At 39.5% G+C, this 23,200-nt stretch overlaps 2 protein-coding genes across 5 annotated transcripts in view; one reads left to right on the forward strand and one right to left on the reverse strand.

Moving 5' to 3' along the window:
• fbln2 (fibulin 2) overlaps positions 1–23,200 on the forward strand; it is an 890,980-nt gene that overhangs the window by 859,786 nt on the left and 7,994 nt on the right. The window lies entirely within an intron of this gene.
• The window catches only part of ptpdc1a (protein tyrosine phosphatase domain containing 1a), a 193,484-nt gene that overhangs the window by 108,353 nt on the left and 61,931 nt on the right, over positions 1–23,200 (reverse strand). Inside the window, exons 1-3 of one of the 3 annotated variants that reach the window (XM_051921444.1) lie at positions 12,853–13,168; positions 7,518–7,631; positions 7,332–7,413 (exon numbers count right to left, since the gene is read on the reverse strand). The exons of 1 other annotated variant lie outside the window; for it this stretch is intronic. In XM_051921444.1, coding sequence (XP_051777404.1) covers positions 7,332–7,395 — 64 coding nt within the window. In that variant the 5' untranslated portion in view covers positions 7,396–7,413; positions 7,518–7,631; positions 12,853–13,168. Of the gene's footprint in view, positions 1–7,331; positions 7,414–7,517; positions 7,632–12,852; positions 13,169–23,200 lie in introns of those variants that run through there. One more of the 3 variants, XM_051921443.1, reaches the window with a different exon arrangement.

A 23,200-nucleotide genomic window follows, 5' to 3' on the forward strand; every position in this document is an offset into this window, starting at 1 on the left:
GAATGTTGATGAATGTACAACCAGCTCAGCAGAGTGTAAGGCAGCATTTGGAATGCTTCTGGCATTTAGATGGTTCATATCCATTATAAAAACTGACACATTTTTCATATGTATTGAGATTTTTATGAACCTTGCCAGGTATAGGCAACTACTATCTGAGCTGTGCTCTTCTAAGACACATATAGCACCTTTTTGGCACAGACTCTAATCACTCATGGCTTCTGCAGACAGTGGTCCCTTGCCATATATTGATCCTCACAAAACAAGGCACATCAGTACTTTTAAATAGCCTGCTTAAGTCATCTTCCACTTTTGTCTCCTTGTCAAATTCATTATGTCAGTTGGTTTGTGTGGCTTCAGCAAATATTCATTTTAAATAAAATAATGTGTATACAGTAACCCTCACAGATCACAGTGGCACACTTAAGACCTTTGGCTATGTGTGTGTGTGTGTGTGTGTGTGTGTGTGTGTGAGTGTTCACACCCTACGATGGGCCAGGGTATTGTCCAGGGATTGTTCCTGCTTTGTGCCTGATGCTTACTGGGTTAGGCTCTAGCTTCCCTGCAATCTTGCTCTTTTTTATGTTACAATGCAAACAGCTCTAATTCACAACTACCCCTACTTGGATGCTGTTCTTTATTCAATCACAATCATCTATAGGTAACAAAAAATAAGATATACTTTAAGATAAAAGAAATAGAAATAAAAAAGAAAAAGAAACAAGGTAAAAGATTTAAAAAAAAACAGTGCATCTAATATCACAAAAATGCAAGGACATGGCAACTGTAGATTTGACTGTACAAATCTGGCAGTGTTTAACTTGTGTAATGTTTTTTTTATTTTCTCATCTCCCAAAATTACCACTTTACAATGAAAAAGTATGAAGGTGGCATCACAGTGAGATGCAGCCAACGAGTTACAGAGTTAAAGCAATCTTAATTCTGATATCACTTAGTTTATATTAGGCAACTAAACATGATCTAATTCATGTGACTCTGGTAAAGTGCTGTATATTAACAAAATGTAAATTACAAGAATGCAATATGAAAAATAATAATTGTGGAGCAATTACATGACAATTTGTTAGTCATTTACAAAACCTTGTGTCCGAATTACGTTGCAAGTTATCAATATGCAAGTCAAAGCAAATCATGTTTTAAATACTGACAAACAAATTACAAAGTCAGATAAACTAAAAGGAGTTTTCACTCTCTTAGTCGGTTTACTTTGTTCCAAATCAGGGATGTTTAGTTACCATACTTTCATTCAATTCCCAGTCAGTTTGGTTGTTTTTCACACTGTAAACGTATAGCAAACTAAACATATTAATAACCATCCTGTGGCCATGTCGTGGACTTCTTTCATTGAGCAGAAGCATTTTACCCCCAGAAAGAAAATATGATGGCAGGTATTTGAGCACCGCTGCATTTTTCATAACTAGCCATAATTATTTATTGATTGGTGAACACTTCCTGAAAGACACAGTTGTCCAAATGGGGTGGGTTTGAGGATATGACTGTGAGTGAATGAAAAGAAGGAACTCTAGAGAAAAGCAACATACAATTGTCCGTGACTGAAAACTGGTTTTGGTAGATACAGGCATATCTTTTTGAAAGTTTGTCCCTGTGACTTATTAATTGTCATTGCAAAGGCCAATCTAACAGGAAATTGTCTGCGTGTAAAAGTAAAAGGCAAATTTGAATCTGATGGGGTCAGGGAAATGCGGGGAATATGGACAGTTTGTGAGGTAGCAGCTGCAATTGTTTTATACCCTAGTACATTGCGGTGAATGCTGGTAACAGTCAGTCTAGTGCCTTTACAGAGACTTCTTGCTGGCATGAGGTTTCTGAGAAGTATGAATGACGACTGAACCAATTTTAAGTTTGAGTTTATGCGGAGGCATGCCAGTGGGAGTAAGACTGCTAAGAAATTCTTCGGGGAATGAAAGTTGATGTGTGGGATTGTCTGTGACGATGGAGTCAACGCTGGTGAAAGTTATTTCATCGGTAGGGATAAGTTTCAGTACCTGTTCATTAAGGTGTAGCGAGTCTTCGTTGTGACGCTTAATATAGCTCGCGTACTGAGTTGTTCCGGAGTCACAGTTGAAAAGTCGATGTCGCCACATAGTTGTTGAACGGGATCAGAAATAAAAGGAAAACAACGTGAAGGTAATGTTGCAGGTGTTCCGTTTTTCCCGTCTTGTGAAATCTTGTTCGTGAGGAAGAGCTGTCATATTTGTCGTCAGTGAAAGTACATACATGTGACGCCACAAAGGTTGCTTGTTAATGCAACCGGCGACAGTAAGTGCTAGAGTTGGCAGGCGGGGCTCTGTCGTGCGTACCCCATGACGCGGGAGGAGGGTTAGAGTTGGCGGGCGGGGCTCTGTCTTGCGTGAGTGCTTATCCCATGGTCGGGCGACTTGGTGGATTATATATAGAAAAGCAGCCGGAACCGAAAAGAACAATGAAAAGTCAACGTGGCTCAAAGGTGCATGTGGACTGTAGCAGAGACGAAAGCGACTGAGGCGGTGTTTGGTGAGGTGCTGCGTGCCTCAAGAGCGAGGGTGGACTTGGGAGGAGGGTTAGAGTTGGTGGGCGGGTCTCTGTCGTGCGTATCCCATGATCTTAGAGTTTGTGGGGGGAGCTCTGTGAGTTGGCGGGCGTGGCTCTGTCTTGCTAGCCATGGACTGGGCGTGGCTCTGTCTCCGTGCGTCCGTGCTTTCACTGTGAAGTCTTTGTGCTCTATTTCGTTTCCCTTCCGGTTCGTACGCGCCAATTACTGTATTTAAGCACGTGTTCAGCCTCTCCCTGTTCATTGTTCTCAGTCAGACGTGCGTGCTTTACCTGTGAACTCTTTGTGCTCTGCAGTATTTCGTGTGCTTTTGCAGTTAACCATGGCTTCTAAGCAAGTGAAGAGTGGTGAGAATTATTGAGACTTAATTATGAGAAGTGTTGCAATGTTACTTTTCTCTTTTTTCAAATGTCCATTTTTTCCCTGTGCTTAAAACTCACTTAAAAAGTGTGTTTACAGCGATCGGGTTGTAATACTATTCGCGTGAACTTGGTTGGCTTTTAAATAAAGTTCGGATTTGTTCAAATGTTCCTTTTTTTTCCCCCCTGTGCTTAAAACTCATTTAAAAAGTGTTTATACAGCAATCGGATTATAAGGCTATAGCGCGAACTGCTGCAATGTTACAGAGAGGGGGGGTGGGCTCACGTGCTGCTGAGAGAGAGAGAGAGCCTGTGCGTGCAGCTGAGAGGAGAGGGGGGCTCGCGTGTCGCGTGCTACTGACAGAGAGAGAGAGAGAGAGAGAGAGAGAGAGAGAGAGAGAGAGAGAGCCTGCACGTGCAGCTGAGCAGGGAGCCTGGGTGTTTGTGTCAGTGTTATTCAATGTTTTTACATTAGTTTACTATTACACTGTGCATTCTATGGTGTAATTAACTATATTTGTGCTTAAAAATCTTTAAAAAAATATATTTACATACAGTTCGTACGGTCTGGAATGGATTAATTGTATTTACATACAATCCTATGGGGGAAATTGCTTCGGTTCACGACCAAATCGGTTTATGACCAGAGGTTTGGAACGAATTATGGTCGTGAACCGAGGTTCCACTGTAGATTATTATCTGGAAGACTACTTGAAAAATTATGCGCTTCCAAGAAAGAGACATTTCAAACAGATGAGTGTACAAAAGAAGAAACTCTGTTGATGGCATACACTGATGTGGTTCGTTTTCTTGACAATAGACATACCATGTAATTTTCATTTACTGTAACTGTATGATGTTGCACATTTACTCTCCAGTACCCACAATATGAATGTAACCTCAATTTAGTTTATCTCAAATAACAGGTCTACTTGTCTTAAGTCTTGTACATATTTGTTATTAATGTTTATTTTGTACTGCTTCATTACGTGCGCATTGAGAGGAAACCCCACCTATGCACATGGCATCTTCATTGTGTAAGATTAGGACGTTTGATTGGTGGTCTCACAGGGCAATGTTCTTCGTTTCTTGCCACCTTTGTATGTCTGTATGCGTCTGATTGACATGATTAAAGATACATTTTCACAGTGCATCTTTGTGCACTGGTCTTAGATGCAACAGTTCCTGAAAATCAACCCTGCATCAAAAAGGTACTGTATTAATTTCCGTAAGGTACTGGATTTATTTCTGCAACAATTTTTGATGCTGCACCATGAGGAATTTAGTCCGTGGTTGACATATGCCGTCATGTTTGAGACTTTTCCCCTTGACAAATAAAACAATTTTGCAGTGTTTGTGACCATAGAATTTGGCATTGCCAAGTTTGCAAAGCAACATTAAATGGCTAACAAGGTCAAACTGTGTCTTTCACAGCTGACCCATATTGTTAATTGGCAATCAACCTAATATGAATGACCTTTTAATTTCTATATGTTTAGAAGCTGTATTAAATTACACATGAATTCCTGCAGCAATAGGTTTACATCAAAAATCTTACAAATCACCTTGTTCAGTAGCATATGCATATTCTTTAAGTCACTGTCCACACACATTGCACAAAAAAAAATCACATGTTCTAAGATTGGTAAACTCTGCATCCTTGCTGAAATCTTCTAAGAGAAGCTTTAACATTTTAAGTCAAAGAGGGGTGGATACTACACAAATGAAAAAGTGTTTGGTAAACTAGAAAACACATTCACTTTGGGACTTCACTGTTCATTTTCACGCACAAAATCAGGATTCTCTGTTGTGTTTGTGGACATGTGGCAGAAGAACCAGTGACAGAAATAGAACTTTAAATTAATACATTCCACTGTTAGTATTTTTAAAGGAATCTTTATTGAAATGCATTTGAGATGTCTGAAAATGTATGTAAAATCTGTGCAACAGACTACACAATCTCTAGAATCAAAATTAATTAGGGGGAAAAATGATTCCCATATTAGCTTATAATTACAGGCAATTGAGCTCCGAAAGAAAGGAAAATGTGAAATGAACACCTTAAAACTGGGGTTCCCATCTCCGGTCCTGGAGGGCCACAGTGGCAGCAGGTTTTCACTATAATCCTTTTCTTAATTAGTGACCTATTTTTGCTGCTAATTTACTTCTTTTGAATTAAATTTAATTGACATGCTCTTGGAGGACTCAGACCCTTTAATTATTCCTTTTCCTTAATTATCAGCCAAACAACAATGGGATAAAAAAAAAATGAGCCGAAACAAGATGAGCAAACTGTGTTCATCATACAATATCTGAAAATAAACATAGTTGAAGATCTCAGGAATGTTGCTCTGCTCAGGTCCCAAAAATATTTAACAGTGCTCTTAGAAAAAAGAAAAATCAACAATTTCAGAAATGTATGCTATTGCACAACGAGAGCAGCAACAAGCCCTGGAATTAAAGAATGGGTTTAATTAACAACAAGATAACACCTAATTAAGCTACTGGCTAGAGTCTGAGGCCCTGACATAGTTGGTCTTCTGTTGGCTCACTTATTGCACATTTCATTTCTGCTTGGGTGCCATTTAAGGAGAGAAATAAAACAATTCAGAGGAATGATGAAGAAGTTCAAGAGAACAATCTTAAAAAAAAACAAGACAAAATTAATTCAAAAGAAGTTATCTAGCAGCAAAAAAAGGTCACTAATTAAGAAAATGTTTAGAATGAAAACTTGTAGCCACTGCGGCCCTCCAGAACTAGAGATGGGGACCCCTGCCTTAAAACATATCAAATACATCAGCGTTTAAAACCAATAGTTACAGCGTACTGATTAATGTTTTGAGACTGTATATGTATTGGAAACAATTAGTCCATACCATAACATATCCATATAATTTTCGTAATTGTATATTTTTTTGCAAGCCTACATCATTTTTAACAAGGCTGGGCATGCATTTCATCTTTAATGGCCTGGCTATTGGTAGCTAGCTCCAAAAATACCAAAGTTGAAGTAATACTTTTATGGGATGGACACTGAGAAAACTCAGTTTTTACATCCTGGTCAAGAGGACTTCCACACTGCTATCAGACATGTTTTATATTTCCAGGAAGTGCTCAGCTTTTTGTGTTCAAACTAGGGCTATAGTGACTATTTGATTTAACTCGAGTACAAATTTTAATCAAACTGTATTTTCCTAATCAACTAATATTCCCTGTCCCTCCACCACATTGTACACTACCATGCTAAGATTCTCTGTACTGTTTCTGAGTAGGCTGATCATGGTGACAGATGCACCACAATCAACAGAGGTTCATCCTAATATTGGGTAAAATTCTCCGCTCTGTGATAGTATTTTACCCACAAATCTGAGAAAATTGCTGTTACTCTTCTGTGTATTCTCATGTGACAACTGAGCCACTGCTCTTTTGTCAAGTTGTTGGCCTGCCTATGGAAAGTCATCTCAGATAAAGGAACACAGGAATAATGCTGTAGAAGGGTTCTTTCATCAGACTGGCTGGTCCAGCACTGACTCAGCTATAAGAATGGCCAATGAAGGGAAGGAGTTCTCCAGGACTCAGACTGTGTCTGGCTTGTCTGACTTTTTTCCAACTATCTGGCAGTGGTTGTACAATTAGCTGATGGACAGATATTGTTGCTTTTAATTTACGTATGTTAATTACGTTTGTTTTTGATAAATGTGATAAAATCTGTATCCTCAAATGTGATAGTTCTGTATTTAGTGATTGGTATAATCTATTCTTGCATTTTTCCCTCGTAGTTTGTACTGTTGAATCATGGCAATAATATATTGGCCGTCTAGCTCTGTGCAAAGGAATACTTGCATTATGTTTTGTGTATTGTATTTTCTCCATTTTCTGACACCCATTGTATGCCCAACCTGCCAGGAAGGGGTGTCTCTCTGAATTGTCTTTTGGAATATTTCATCTAATTTTTTTTTTTCCATACTAGGGTTATTTTTTTGGGGAGTTTTTTTCTTGTTTTCTTACAGAGCCAAAGCTGTGGGGCTGTCAAAAACAGAGCTTGTTAAAGCCCATTGAGGCATTCCTTGTATGATTATAGGCTATATAAGAAATAAAGAGCTGGTGTTGTTTGTCCAGTGTGTAAAAACAGACTCCAGTCCCAAGCCCCTCGCTACCCCACCCCGTTAAAACAAAACCTAGTTACAAAAACGTCAACAAAAGATCAACGAGACTGGGAAAAGATGGGTCTTTGACAAGAAAATTTATGATGCCATGTGATGAAAGCTGGAAATCTCTGGAAGCCACAAGACCGACAACCCTTCTTTCGACCATGCCAGCCAACACTGGAATGTGAGAACCATGTATGAGACAGGAAAGATGTTTCAAATAGCAGTGGAGATGAAAAACTATAGCCTCACCCCTGTGTAGCAGTGCTTGAAACTTCAACTCCCAGCAATCCCTGCAGTGGCTCTGATTGGTCATCTGCTGAGAGTGCAGGGGCTGTTGTACAAAGAGGTGTGATTTAAAAGGGGGCTGGTGTCAACAAAAAAAACAAAAAAAAAAACGTTTTTTTTGTTTTGCGTCTAAAGTTCCTGTCTGTCTACCTTCCATTGCGATACCTGTGCCTTCTCATTTGTCCTGGACCATTTCTGGGTCGGGGTCTAGATTGTCTACTGTCTACCTGTTACTTGAGGACTGTATGTGGATTTATGGCCATCCTGTGAAGAAAGTTGCATTCCTGAACCGTCCACCCATTTTCACCATTTCAGGAGCTACTGGTAGGACTATCTTTTCACCATTTGAGGAGCTACCGGTAGGATTATCTTTACATTCTCCTTCAATGTGCAGATCTCTGGACTATTTACCTTCATCTTTACATTACATTAGTTGCCGTTTATTCATGGACATTACTGTGTGTGATTATTGTTAACCCAGCCACAGGGGATGCACAAACCGGTGTGTTACTTTGTGCCGGTCCCAAGCCCGGATAAATGGGGAGGGTTACGTCAGGAAGGGCATCCGGTGTAAAATTTTGCCAAATCAATATGCGGACAACAATACAAATTTCCATACCGGATTGGTCGAGCCCCAGGTTAACAACGACGCCACCAGTACTGTTAGCCAACAGGGTACTGGCAGAAATTGGGCTACTGTTGGCCGAAGAAGAAGAAGGACAAGAAGAGGGGGAGATGTGTCTGGAGGCAGGAGGAGAGGAGGAAAGTAAAAGTGGAACCCTGCGATGTGCTGGCGCCATGTTCAGGATTTGCTCCTGCCTCGCACACAATGCTTACTGGGATGGGTGCAACCCTGAAGGGATGGCATAATTAAACATGTATAACGAAGATTTTTTTGAAGTTCTGAACACTCCGTGGTCTAAGTTTACAACTACATTTAATTTCACAAAGACGTTTATCGTGTGGTGATTGGTTATGTGGAGAAAGAAAAATGAAAGATAGGAACTGCGGGTTTGTGCATCAGACAGAGACAGCACGCATGCAATAAAGAAAGCCCGCTCAGAAGAACATGCATTGAATTCTGTGTTTGTGTTTCCGATCACCAGATCGCAAACCCAATATTTAAGTTAAACCTGTGCGATACCCATTCATACATCCAGTTTTTTGGAGCCTCATCACACCTGCCATAAAGTTCTCTACATTGAACGTACACCTGGGGACCCCTTACTGTAAGGGAGCAGCACTACCATGCATGTTTAATATCTGCTTTAATGCATTTAATCATGAAAATTTATCTTAGCATTCTAAATTTTCAGAGAGCAGGAATATCATGAAGTGAATGTATTCTGTGCGGCGATCGCTACTGGCGCCTCCTCTTACTGTAGAGGAAGTCAGTTTAAGAAACGCGTACAGCGATTAACAACTGGGTCGGGGAACACTTAACACTAAGCATTTAATGTGATACATTAACTTATGACGGGATTTGAGAAAATCTAGTAAATTAAACATTGATTTTATGATGAAGTTTAGTTTACGACATTCTACTTTAATGACAAAATAAACTATGAGAATAAAGTGGAAATGTCGACTTAATTCTCGACAGAAACGGCGAGAATAAAGTGGAAATGTCGATAATAAAGTCAACATGTCGACTTTATTCTCGACATATAGTTTTTTTTCTTCCCTGTGTCCATATTTTTTCTTCTTCACCATGGCCCTAATACGATTCCGTAGGGCTATACCACAAATAGCATTACAAATGCAAGTTGCAGTTTTATTATTTATGTATATAGCTTAGCCTAAAGCAAGGTCCATATTAATGCAATTTGTCTAAATGATGGTTCAGTTGGTAAAGATGTTATCACCAAGTTGCACTTGTTTTATTTTATTTTATTTTTATTTGGTGAATACTGTGTAATGCACCTGGGCTTGAAGTCTTGAAGTAATGGTATTATTACTAGAAGTTGCACTGCTATACAAATGTAATGAATTATTATTATTATTTATTGTTATTATTTATTAGTTTAAATATTATTCAGTTTAATGATGGTAAAGTTGTTTAAAAAGTCATTTTAACGTGTCAGTGGACAAAGATTGTTAACATTAACAAAAAGTGTTATTGGTTAACAAAAAATATTTACTATTTATTCCTTTTCTAAGACATGCTCAGTGCAATACAACTTTTGACAAGCACCTCTGGATATTTTACTAAGTCTAAATGCCTCTTTTGATGGTTGAAAATATGTTGTCAAAATTTTAGTTTAAGCTGTTTGCAAAATTTGTTCAATAAAAAGGTTCTATATTTTGACTGCATCTGGCATGCAATGTGATTCCTTCTCTTCATTAGTGCCACCCCCTTGAAAACTATCACTTTATGGGGCCATGCAAACCTGTATTAATACTTGTGTGCACATTACAATGTTTTTTTTTTGTACAATTATCATGACAGTGGAATAGGTTATTCTTTGCCAGTCTACTGCAGTAATTGCAGTGGAAAATGTGGTTAACATCCACGCATGCATGGGAAAAAAACACCATTGAATACTGTGAAACCGGTATAATTTTGAAAAATACAGTGATATACAATTTTGGTCATACCGCCCAGCACTAGGATGAAGTGATGAACAGTGTACCCAATGGACAGAAAGTGGTGATTGGAGTGGATTTCAATGGGCATATTGGTGAAGGGAACAGTGGAGACGAGGAGGTGATGGGTAGGTATGGTGTCAAGGAGAGGAATGAAGAAGGTCAGAGGATAGTGGATTTTGCCAAAAGGATGGACATGGCCATGGTGAATACGTATTTTAAGAAGAGGGAGAAACATAGGGTTACGTACAAGAGTGGAGGAAGATGCACACAGGTAGATTACATCCTATGCAAAAGAGTTGATCTGAAGGAGATTGAAGACTGCAAAGTGGTGGCAGGGGAAAGTGTAATTAAGCAGCATAGGATGGCGGTCTGTAGGATGACGTTGGAGAGTGAGGGCAGATCCAAGGACCAAATGGTGGAAGTTGAAAAAGGAAGACTGTAAGGTTGAGTTTAGGGAGGAGGTGAGACAGGCACTGGGTGGTAGTGAAGAGTTACCAGACAGCTGGGAAACTACAGCAGATGTAGTAAGGGTGACAGGAAAAAGGGTGCTTGGCATGACATCTGGAAAGAGGAAGGAGGAAAAGGAAACCTGGTGGTGGAATGAGGAAATACAGGAGAGTATACAGAGGAAGAGGATGGCAAAGAAGAAGTGGGACAGTCAGAGAGATGCAGAAAGTAGACAAGAGTACAAGGAGATAAGGCGCAAGGTGAAGAGAGAGGTGGCGAAGGCTAAAGAAAAGGTGTACGATGAGTTGTATGAGAGGTTGGACACTAAGGAGGGAGAAAAGGACCTGTACTGATTGGCTAGACAGAGGGACCAAGCTGGGAAAGATGTGCAGCAGGTCAGGGTGATAAAGGATAAAGATGGAAATGTACTCACAAGCAAGGAGAGTGTGTTGAGCAGATGGAAAGAGTACTTTGAGAGGCTAATGAACAAAGAGAACGAGAGAGAGAAGAGGTTGGATGATGTGGAGATAGTGAATCAGGAAGTGCAACGGATTAGCAAGGAGGAAGTAAAGACAGCTATGAAGAGGATGAAAAATGCAAAGGCCGTTGGTCCAGATGAAACACCTATGGAAGCATGGAGGTGTTTAGGAGAGATGGCAGTGGAGTTTTTAACCAGATTGTTTAATGGAATCTTGGAACGTAAGAGGATGCCTGAGGAGTGGAGAAGAAGTGTACTGGTGCCGATATTTAAGAATAAGGGGGATGTGCAGGACTGCAGTGACTACAGGGGAATAAAACTGATGAGCCACAGCATGATGTTATGGGAAAGAGTAGTGGAGGCTAGGTTAAGAATTGAGGTGATAATTAGTGAGCAGCAGTATGGTTTCATGCCAAGAAAGAGCACCACAGATGCAATGTTTGCTCTGAGGGTGTTGATGAAGAAGTTTAGAGAAGGCCAGAAGGAGTTGCACTGCGTCTTTGTGGACCTGGAGAAAGCATATGACAGGGTGCCTTGAGAGGAGCTGTGGTATTGTATGAGGAAGTCGGGAGTGGCAGAGAAGCACGTAAGGGTTGTACAGGATATGTACGAGGGAAGTGTGACAGTGATGAGGTCTGCGGTAGGAGTGACGGATGCATTCAAGGTGGAGGTGGGATTATATCAGGGACTGGCTCTGAGCCCTTTCTTATTTGCAATGGTGATGGACTGGTTGACAGACGAGATTAGGCAGGAGTCCCCGTGGACTATGATGTTTGCTGATGACATTGTGATCTGTAGTGATAGTAGGGAGCAGGTTGAGGAGACCCTGGAGAGGTGGAGATATGCTCTAGAGAGGAGCTGAATGAAGGTCAGTACAAACAAGACAGAATACATGTGTGTAAACGAGAGGGAGGTCAGTGGAATGGTGAAGATGCAGGGAGTAGAGTTGGTGAAGGTGGATGAGTTTAAATACTTGGGATCAACGGTACAGAGTAATGGGGATTGTGGAAGAGAGGTGAAAAAGAGAGTGCAGGCAGGGTGGAATGGGCGGAGAAGAGTGTCAGGAGTAATTTGTGACAGACAGATATCAGCAAGAGTGAAAGGGAAGGTGTACAGGATGGTAGTGAGACCAGCTATGTTATATGGGTTGGAGACGGTGGCACTGACCAGAGAGCAGGAGACAGAGCTGGAGGTAGCAGAGTTAAAGATGCTAAGATTTGTACTGCTATGATTTGCACTGGGTGTGACGCGGATGGATAGGATTAGAAATAAGTACATTAGAGGGTCAGCTCAAGTTGGACGGTTTGGAGAGGCGAGATTACGTTGGTTTGTACATGTGCAGAGGAGAGATGCCAGGGAAGAGGAAAAGAGGAAGGCCTAAGCGAAGGTTTATGGATGTGGTGAGAGATGACATGCAGGTGATGGGTGTAACAGAGCAAGATACAGAGGACAGAAAGATATGAAAAAAGATGATCCGCTGTGGCAACCCAAAACGAGAGCAGCCAAAAGAGGATCATCACAGCATCCTTTCGAACTAAGAAGATAATGTTCAACATGAACATTGTATAGTGCTACGCACCTACCAATGACGGTGAGGAGGCAAAGACTAGTTCTACACCAGAATGCAGTCCATCACTAAGAAATACCCAGAGAGAGGCATTAACATCCTGATGGGGGAGGTCAATGCGAAGATTAGAAAAGACAACACTGGGCACGAAGACATCATGGGAGGCCATAGACTAGGAGACATGAATGAGAATGGCGAGAGGCTGGCAGACCTGTGTGCACTGAACAACTTTGTATTTGGTGGAAAAGTTTTTCCCCTACAAGAACATCCAAAAAGCTACTTGGGTATCACCAGACCACATAACTGAGAATCAGATTGACCACATCTGCATCAGTGCAAATTTCAGAAGATCAATGTAGGATATGAGAGTAAAGACAGAAGCAGACATGGCTTTGAATAACCACCTCTTTGCAGCCAAGCTGAAGCTGAAGAAAAACTGGATGACGGCACACACAGCACAACATACGTATAACACAGCTCTCTTGAGAGAGACTAACAAACTGCACGAATTCAGAGCCGCACTACAGCAACAAGACCTGCTAGAAGAAGGGGAGAGATACCTGGAGAGAAAATGGAAAGAGATAAAGAAGACAGTGATGTAAACATGCCTGGAAGTGCTTGGCCCCAAGAAGTACCAGCACAAGGTGAATCGAATGATGATCAACAACAGCAGGACAAGAGCAGAGGTGACAAAAGTGCAAGCAGAGTACACAGAAACAAACAGACAAGCAAAGAAGACTATAAGAACAAACAAGCAAAAATACATTGAGGACCTGGCAACAGAAGCTAAACAAGCAGCAAGAGAGGGCAACATGAAAGAACTGTACAACTCCACCAAGAAGCAACAACAACAACAACATTTATTTATATAGCACATTTTCATACAAAAAGTAGCTCAAAGTGCTTTACATAATGAAGAGAAGAAAAATAAAGACAAAATAAGAAATTAAAAATTAAATTAAATTAAAGCAGGCAGCAAACCAGAGCGATCTGTGAGGAACAAAGAGGGAAGACTGATCATGGGCGATGAGCAACAGGAGAACAGATGAGTGGAATACTTCAGTGAACGTTTGAATAGGACAGCACCACAAAACCCACCAGACATCAAACAGGATGATGTTGCCCTGCCCATTGATTGTAATGCACCAACTACTGAAGAAATTAGGAAGGCTATCAAACAACTGAGAAACAGAAAGGGGGCAGGACCAGATAACATTCCTGTGGAAGCACTGAAGTCAGGCATAGTGAAAAAAGTGGAGATGCTTCTGCCACTCAACAAAAAGATCTGGGAAGAGGAACACAGTGGACACCTTAGACTTTGCTGACAACTTAGCATTACTGTTACACAGATGCAGGAGAAGACTAACAACACAGAAGCCACCTCTGCACGAATGGGGCTTAGCATACACAAGGGTAAGGGCAAGGGCAAGGGCAAGAGCAAGAGCCTCAAGATAAACGCAGTCACCACCAACCTGATCATGCTGGATGGTGTAGCATTAGAGGAGGTGGATTCCTTTACTTACCCGGGCATTATCATTGACAAGAAGGATGGCACAGGCGTCAATGTCAGATCACAAATCAGGAAAGCATGAGCAGCATTTGTGCAAAAATGGAACATCAGGAGTTCCAAAGAACTGCCAGTCAACACCAAAGTCAGGCTCTTCACGATCACTATACATACTACCGCCAATCACCCTCCCCCCAAGCCCCCACACCCCCACCCGGGGAACCCCATAGGGATTTGAAGTTGTTACTTTATATCTGAATCTGGGAATAACTGTAGATGTCAGTGGTGTTTTGAGGCAATGGAACTGGACATTCTCTGATCTGGATGGATAAACGCTGACACACAAACACTGGTGAATCTGCCTTCTTTGTATCTCATCGTCACTTGATTTTTTTTTTTATTCAGTTTTATTGAGTGTTCCTGCTCACACTGAATTAGTATGCACCTTATGGTCCATGATATCAAAGCCGCACTCACAAAAAAAAAAAAAAGAGAGACATAGGTATATATGATATTTGGAATAACTCAATTTACGACCTGTATAGTACATTTTGGAAAACATTGTGGCACAGATGCAACATTTTTCATATTATTCATATTCATTCGCATAACATCTTGCGCTTGTAATCAGTGACTGCGTGTTTCGTATGTTTTTTTATCCCCCAATCTTGCCAGTCCCCACATGTTGCGGTATGGTGGTGTTTCTTTTGTACTCAAGGACATACAGACGAAAGAATAGTACATAGAAGTCAGTTCAGCGCTATATGCAATCATCAGATTCAAATGTTAACAGTTCACACACACGCAAGGACCGTCCTTCCTACATTTACGACATGTGTACCTGCTGCAATGTACACACTTCTCTCTATACTTTGGTTCCTATTACACACCTGAAAGAAAGAGACAATATATGTAACATTTTGAAGAAATCATTTTATGACCTGAATAGTACAAATCAGAAAACATCATCACACTAATGCAGTATTATTTAAAAAAAAGAACAGCGTCAGATTGGGGGTGAATTTATGCTGGAGCTGCCACTTAGAGTCAGATCGGGGGGGGGTTTAGAGCGTGATCGTGATTGAGAGAATAAAATTGAAAAAAGCTAACTTTTACAAGTACCATAAATGTATGCCTAATGTCCCACATATTTGTCTCTTTCTTTTTTTCTCTCCGTGCTGCGTTGGCATTACGCATCAGAAGCCTATTCAGTGCAAGCAGGAACACACAGGTGGCCAGTTGCTGTGTGCTTGTAACAAGCTTGACCTGGCGGCGATCGATGCACATGTACTGTGCAAGGCATGTATGGGGTCCACTGAGAAAAGAAGAGTGTTCATGGCTCACCTTGCAGAGGAACTTCGTTGTCGCATCTTACTAGAAAAGGCGATGGAAAAAGAAAAGGAGGATGCAACATCGACAAGCTTCTGTTCCCAAGACAGCCGTTTCCCCAGGAAAGTAAACTGAGCCAGTGTCAGGCGCCCTTTCAATGTAATAGGATCCAAAGCATAGAGAGAAGTGTGCGCATTGCAACAGGTACACATGTCGTAAATGTAGGAAGGAAGGTCCTTTGTGTGTGAACTGTTAACATTTGAATCTGATGATTGCATATAGCGCTGAACTTACCTCTGTACTATTCTTTCCTCTGCATGTCTTGGAGTACAAAAGAAACACCACCATACAGCAACATGTGGGGACTGGCAAGATTGGGGGGGGGACACGTGGTCACTGATTACAAGCGCAAGATGTTATGCGAATGAATATGAATAATATGAATAATGTTGCATCCGTGTCACAATGTTTTCCAAAATGTACTATACAGGTCATAAAATGAGTTATTTCAAATATCAAATATACCTATGTCTCTTTTTTTTTGTCATTGCGGCTTTAACATCATGGAGCATAAGGTGCATACTAATTCAGTGTGAGCAGGAACACTCAATAAAATTGAATAAAAAAAATTCAAATGACGGTGAGATACGAAGAAGGCAGATTCACCAGCGTTTGTGTGTCAGCTTTTATCCCTCCAGATCAGAGAATGTCCAGTTCCATTGCCTCAAAACACCACTCACATCTACAGTTATCACCAGTTTCAGATAAAAAGTAACAGCGTCAGATCCCTGGGTGGGGGGAGGGGCGGTAGTATATATCTATATCGTTATAGTGACTGAGAGAATAAAAGTGAAAAAAAAAAACAGTAACTTTTACAAGTACTATAAATGTACTCCGGCTGTTACAGACGCAAACCAAATATATGTGTTTACTGTATAATATGAACAATAAAAGCAACTCACTACTGAAAACAGTGAATATAGGAAGCAGTCGGGATTGAACCAGGGACTCTTGATTACAAGTCAGCAAATCTTACCGCTATGCCACGGAAGCTGTTGTATCGTCCTTGAACCTTTTGTGAAAGTGTTTATTTGATCTTTGGACTTCAGGCTTCACACATTATATAGTTTATGCCTACATTTTGTCATTTACTACTAAAATATGAGAAACGCTTCTGTTTTAACAATGTGTTTACACAGATTATTGCAGAAATGGAACACACATGAAATGCATGTATTCTAAATAACGTAATATTTCCACTCTAAAACTCCAGCACTTCACTCCCAGATAATCAAGGCATAAGCTGGGAGAAATTTGTGCATGTTTTGCGGCGGTGGGGGATGGAACAGCAGGCTGCTTGCTGCTTGTCTTTATCGGCACATTTACAGGACAAAAGACGCTGACAGAGAGGTGTGAAGGGATTTAAGGTTGGCCGGTTTTACAAGTTTTTTTGTAGGCTTAGGTAATTCTAGTGTTAAGCACGTCTGGGAGTTCACCAAAAACGACTGTTAATGGTTTAGGAGTGAGTGTGACATCAGGACTATCTGACAGGCATTTTTGTCCAGAATGATGTTAATTTGGTACACACCCAAAACATGTGGCCCAGTGAGGCTGGAGCTAAAATGCAAAGTTTACATGTTGAATCTTGCCCTGGAAAAATTTTAGACAATTTAAAACAAGATAAATTTGCTCAATAAAACATTTTAAGTTGGATGACTGAATGCTTTGCCCATATGGAGCTAGAGTGTATTCTCTGCATGGCTGCCTTCCCCTCCATTTCAGAGATGTTAAACGAAAGATCCTTTCCCCAACGTACCTAAGGATCATTGAAAGGAAGAGACTTTAAAATGTTTTTATATATTGTTGAGATGCTGGCTGAGTCTTCAACTGATCAGTATTGCCTCTGGAACAGAAATGGGTGGGAAATGAGGAAAAATGTGCAGGTTACTTTTAGTAAAGTTTCTGATTTTAAGTAGTAGAAAAATTGTGTTGATGGAAAGTTAAATTTGAAGTGTAATTGTTCATAAGATACAATGACATTATCTATATTCAAATCTCTAACTGCTTTAATCCCGGATGTTTTTCCAAACATAAAATTTAGAAATAAATATAAAACATTAAATAAAGTAGGTTTAAGAAGGTAGAAAAAGGTGATTGTCATGTAAAGGTGCAACAGGTAAGAGCTTCTCTGTCTTAAAATGCTTCTACATTGGTTCCATAGTCTGAGTAAATTATGGACGATAATTTGTATTTTCAACAAGATTTTATTTCTATTGCAGACCACGCTTGTGTATATCCATCAATTTGTGTTTGGTAGAGCCATGCCTGCTTCTTCTTTAGGTTGTTGTAGAGTTGCCCTTTGGATGTGTGTATGTTTCAAATTCTAAATAAATGAGATTATAACTGAGCTAAATTCTAAAGAATAATTTGTTAATGTATATGGGGATGCTCTAAAATATAGAAATAGAAGCGTGGGAAGGATGACCATCTTTACAGTATTGATTCTCCCAGCTAATGTGAGATAGAGGGTAGACCATCTGTTTCCATGCAGATAACAAAATTTTGTTGAAAAAGATCTTTAGATTTACTTGTGATGTTGACCCATTGGTGTTTGAATGGATCAACTAAAATAAATGGGACGGTGTCCAGTCTAATATTGTGTATAGAAAGTTCACTGGAAAAAGAACACATTTATTCAAATTAATTTAAATCCAGATATCTTTTGAAATTCTGCTAGTGCACTGAAGACTCCTGGTACAGACGTTTGTGGGTCTGATATATACAGTAACATCTCATCTGTATATAGTGACATTTTCTATTCAAGTCCTTCTCTGGTAATCCCCTTTATCTCTGATACATTTCAAAAGTGAACGGCCAAAGCCTCAATTGTGATTGCAAAGAGCAATGGTGATAGGCAGCATCTTTGTCGAGTACCACGCTCTAGCTTGAAATAATGCTGTTAGCCAAACAGAGGTTCCTGGACTGGTATACAGTAGTTGCCAAGCCCAAATTTGTGCAATGTGGTGAACGGGTAGTCCCATTCACCCATGTCAAATGCTTTTTTTGCGTCCAAACATGTCAAATGCTTTTTTTGCGTCCAAAGATAATAAGATTACTGGTGTGTTAGATATTATGGGCAAGTATATCACATTAAACAAAAGTTGAAGATTAGAACCCAAGTCTCTGCCTTTAAAAAATCCAGTTTGGTCTTGTGATATTACAGAAAGAAGCACTTGCTCAGTCCTTCGAGCTAGAACTTTCTGGAGAGTATTTTAACATCATTATTCAGAAGTGAAATTGGTCTGTATGATGCACATTGTATACTTTTATGGTTAATGTTTTTATCTCCACCTGTGCTGATAATTTCTGTTATTGTGTTGGAAACTTCCTGGTTGTGGATTTTTTGAACTGAGATCTTTTTAGCCTTTTCTCCATGTTCATAGTATTGATGTCGCGATTTACAATTGACCTGTTCAGTGTCTTTTGTCAACAAGAGGTTACATTCTGATTGCAAAACCTGTCTCTTCCTATTAAGTCCCTCATTTGGACACTTATTCATAGGCATATTGTTGATCTATTCTGGTAATTTGAATGAGTAGCTCTGACACCTTCTTGGCTTCCAATTTATTTTTGTGGGAAAGATATGAAATAATCTGTCCACTTAAAAAAGCCTTCATAGTTTCACATAGTATCCCTGCACAGACCTCTGGGGATGCATTCGTCTCTAAAAAATAATCAATTTGCTCTGAGATGAATTCTGCACAGTTCTTACTGGCTAATGACAGAGGGTAAAGATGCCAGCTACGAGATGAGTGTGAAGGGCAAAGTGATTTAAGCTCCATGATCCAGAGGGGCATGGTTGCAGATAACAATAACAATAAAAATATAACAATAGCGTTGTACTTGCAAGATCTGATAGTAGGCAATAAATTATAATCTATAATCAATTATCAAGTAATTCTGACATACTGGTGAGAAGAAGGAATATGCTCAAGTTTGGATTTAAAAATCTTCATTGGCTGGTAAGTTATGATCCATTAAAAGCTGTGTGATTATTTTTGCAGTGTTAGATGTTATCGCCATTGTAGTTGAAGACCTATCTATGTTTGGATTTAAAACACAATTAATGTCTTTAGTCATTATAATTTTATGAGTGTTCACTTTAGGAATAGAGTCAAATACATTTTGAATTAAAACTATCATTCAAATTAGGTGCATAGATATTTATCAAAATTACTTTAGATTTAAATAAATGACATATCAGCGAGATATATTGCCCCTCAGGATCATATACTACGTTTGACGATACAAATGAAATTGTTTTGTGTATCTAGATTCCCACACCTCTAGTTTTCTTTGTATAGCTTGAGTGAAAGATTTATCCAATCCAATCTCTGCAACTGAAACTGTTTCTTACTTATTAATTCAGTCTCCTGTAAAATTACTACCTTGGTACTTAGACATGTTAGGTGAAAAAATACTTTTTTCCTCTTTAGATTGTGATTGAGACCTTTTACATTACAGCTCACAAAGTTTACTGTTTGTTCAGAAAGACACTGCTTTTGAACTTCCATCCATCCATCCATTTTCCAACCCGCTGAATCCGAACACAGGGTCACGGGGGTCTGCTGGAGCCAATCCCTGCCAACACAGGGCACAAGGCAGGGACCAATCCACCGCAGGCTTTTGAACTTTTGAGGACATTTTCTAAATTTAAGTAAAAGTAGTATGTGTTTCATACAATAGCTTTAACATTGATTTCATATTGTTGCCAATTTGTATGGGTACAGAACCTATTATAAAATTGGCATTTATACTTGTCGGGGTAGAAAGGATAAAAAAAGAAGTTGCAAACCTCCGCCCTCTCACCAAGCCCTCCTCCATTTTGCCTCCCCAAGTGAGGATAGACCTCACTTTGCAAAGTCCTAATCCTCTGACATGTCAACAGACAGAGCACATCCAAAACAAAAATACACCGGCAGTTGTGTAGTTAAGATTAAAACGGAGATATGATAGTACAGACCAGATGCAATAAACCTAGGTTATGATGTTTAGTAGTCCCAATGGAAATTAAGATAACTTATGATAGTATGGTCCCCTAAGGCAGAAAAAAAAAATCTAATAGTACTGTAAATAACTAGTTACTTAGTGGTTACCAAAATACGAGGGTTGTCTGGGTTCCGCGCGGAATTTTATCGTTTGTCGAGTGTCAGCCTGTCGAAACCTGTTCTGCTGTGTAGAGGGATTATTCAAGTGGTTGCATGTTTTTGTTCAGATGTTTTGCTCCCTCTCTTCCTTCAGAATGAACATGAGAAGCAAACGAATTGAGAGTGCGCAGCCGGCGCTAGCGGCGAAGCTCCCGACTCTGTGTGTGCGTGACTTTCAAGTGATGATTTTTTACGACTTTTCTGATGGTTTAACAGCTAAAGAGTCCTGCCAAAAACTTTCTCACATCTTCAAGAAGAATGCTCCAAAATGTGACTTTTGGCTCTTCCCGAAGGTGAAAGAACCCCTGCGAGGCCACAACTTCGAAACTCGAGAGGAACTGATTGCAGCTGTCAAAGAACAGCTGGACAACCTCCCAAAGACAGCCTTTCGCGAGTGTTTTGCAGCATGGGTCAGAAGAGCCCAAAAGTGCATTGATGTTGGCGGTGAATACTTGGAAAAAGTTTAAAAAGGATCGAAGTACATGAGGAAAATATAAAAAAAAATCCTTGGCTACTTATTTCGAGTGATTCCACACGGAACCCAGACAACCCTCGTATACATATATTTAATAGTGAAATTTCAATACTGTGGTTGAAAAGAAGAAGAAAATGAAAATAAAATCAAAAACAGTGGCTGAAAAGGAAATAGAATGTATAGTTACAGCAAATGTCGAATTACAAGTACATCAAGTTGCAAGCAGAATATTCTTTGCATTACCATGACATGATATGGACTCATTGTAATGTTTTACATGATTTTGGGACCAGCCTTGTTAGCTCTTTTTCTGCTTCTTTAGGAGAATAGATGTATAATTGGTCATCAAAAATCACTTTCAATTTAGCAGGAAAAAGGCTGTATCTGATTTCGGCTTTGCATAAACACTTTTTAATGCTGTTGAAAGAGGCTTGTTACGCAGCATTTGAAGGTGAGAAATCTGGGGAAACACAATTGCAGTAATTTTCAAATATAATCTCCTCTTTCTGTCTGAGAATCAACAACAAATTTACTTTAACCCAGAGTTTGTTGAAACGGACAATCGAGCCTTTCTGTTTTGAGGCATTCAATCCACGTATGCAGTATGCAGTTGTGATCTCTGCATCCAATTTTAAATCCAATTATTTTACAGAACAGTTCAGCTATGAATTTCAGTGGGTTTGGAGTTTCACAGTTTTCAGGAAGATCTTCGATTTTGATGTTGTTCTTTCTATAACTATCTTCCATCACAGCTAGTTTTTATTACTGAGCAGTCTGCATTCGAATTCTATAGCATTTGCTTTTTATTCACTGGTAGATGTCAATAGTTCAACTTCTTCAATATGCGTTATAAACGCTTGCTTAACTTCTTCAAGCTGAGCACCAAGTACTCTAATTTTATTCTCAAACTTATTTAACTTTTCCTGTATTTTTTCATTAATTATTGCTAGAATATCTTTAAAGCTTGTAGCAAACTTATAACTCAAACATACCTCCTGGTCTTTTATATCCTGTAGCTGCCTGTCTATTCTGTTGTTCCTTCTCCTGTCTCTTCCAAGTCTGCCTCTGGCAGGCTGTATCGTGAACTTAAGACTGGTTTAGATTTTGATGAAGCTTTAGCTGCCTTTTCCTTCGCTTTTTTTAATATGTGTGGAATAACTCATAGAGGGTATTCATTGTAACACTCAAGTCTAAAAGAACCAAAAGCCTAATTTTTTAGTCTTATTTCAAGTTGGACTGTTGACATGGAGTTAAATTAATAATTTCATTCTTAACATTAGAATTACCAAAGCCTACGAAAAAACTCATAAACCCGGCCCACCTTAAATCTCTTAATCTCTTCGCATCTCTCCGTCAGCATCTTTTGTCTTGTAAATGTGTCAATAAGCCCAAGCAGCAAGCAGCCTGCTACACCACAAACCCCAAAGCCACCCCCCCCCCCACCCCCCCCCACCAACCGCCACAGAACAGGCAAGAAATTAGGGGAAATAATTTCATATGTGTTCTGTGTCTACAACAATCTATGTAAACACATCCTTAAAACAGAAACTTTTTCATGTTTTAGTAATAAATGATAAAATGTAGACATGAACTGTATAATGCATTACAGGGGCTTTCATTTCTTTGCAGGTTCATGACCTGCCACATTGGTAGTTACCACACTGCAAATCTGAGAACTGAATATCTCATGGTGTGAGTCCTTGGCATTACACTATCAAAATCTATATTCCTGAAAAAAACATATTGGGACTTCCAGAAGTATTGCATTTTTCATCTATTCAAATACATTTACATTTTTGAACTGTTGAACTATTCAAATCTGGGAAACCCTTCTTCATTAGCAAGCAATGAAATATAATAAATGTCAATCAGTAGTACTCTCAGATACACAAACCTGATCTTCATAGATGGCTAAATAAACACATTGCTTAGCAGATCATAATTCAGAGAAAAAAATCAGACATTACTATGAAGGAACAGCTAGAGCAAAACAGGGCCTAAAATATTCATCAGACACTTATGTTTTAAAACAAAATTAATAACATTCTAGCAGATGTCCATTTATGTGCCAAGGTGACCAGTAATTAATACCATTATCAGGTTTAAGGTAATTTTTGCTCAGTAACCGCCTATACTAGTACACAGACGAATGATGAAAAAGGAAAAAAAAAAAATCTATGCTTCTTGGCAAGACTGTCATCTGTCCTGTAAGTACCATATCATTATATCACCTA

The sequence above is a fragment of the Erpetoichthys calabaricus genome, chromosome 18, assembly GCF_900747795.2.
Source record: "Erpetoichthys calabaricus chromosome 18, fErpCal1.3, whole genome shotgun sequence".
In the NCBI taxonomy this organism is placed as follows: Eukaryota; Metazoa; Chordata; class Cladistia; order Polypteriformes; family Polypteridae; genus Erpetoichthys; species Erpetoichthys calabaricus.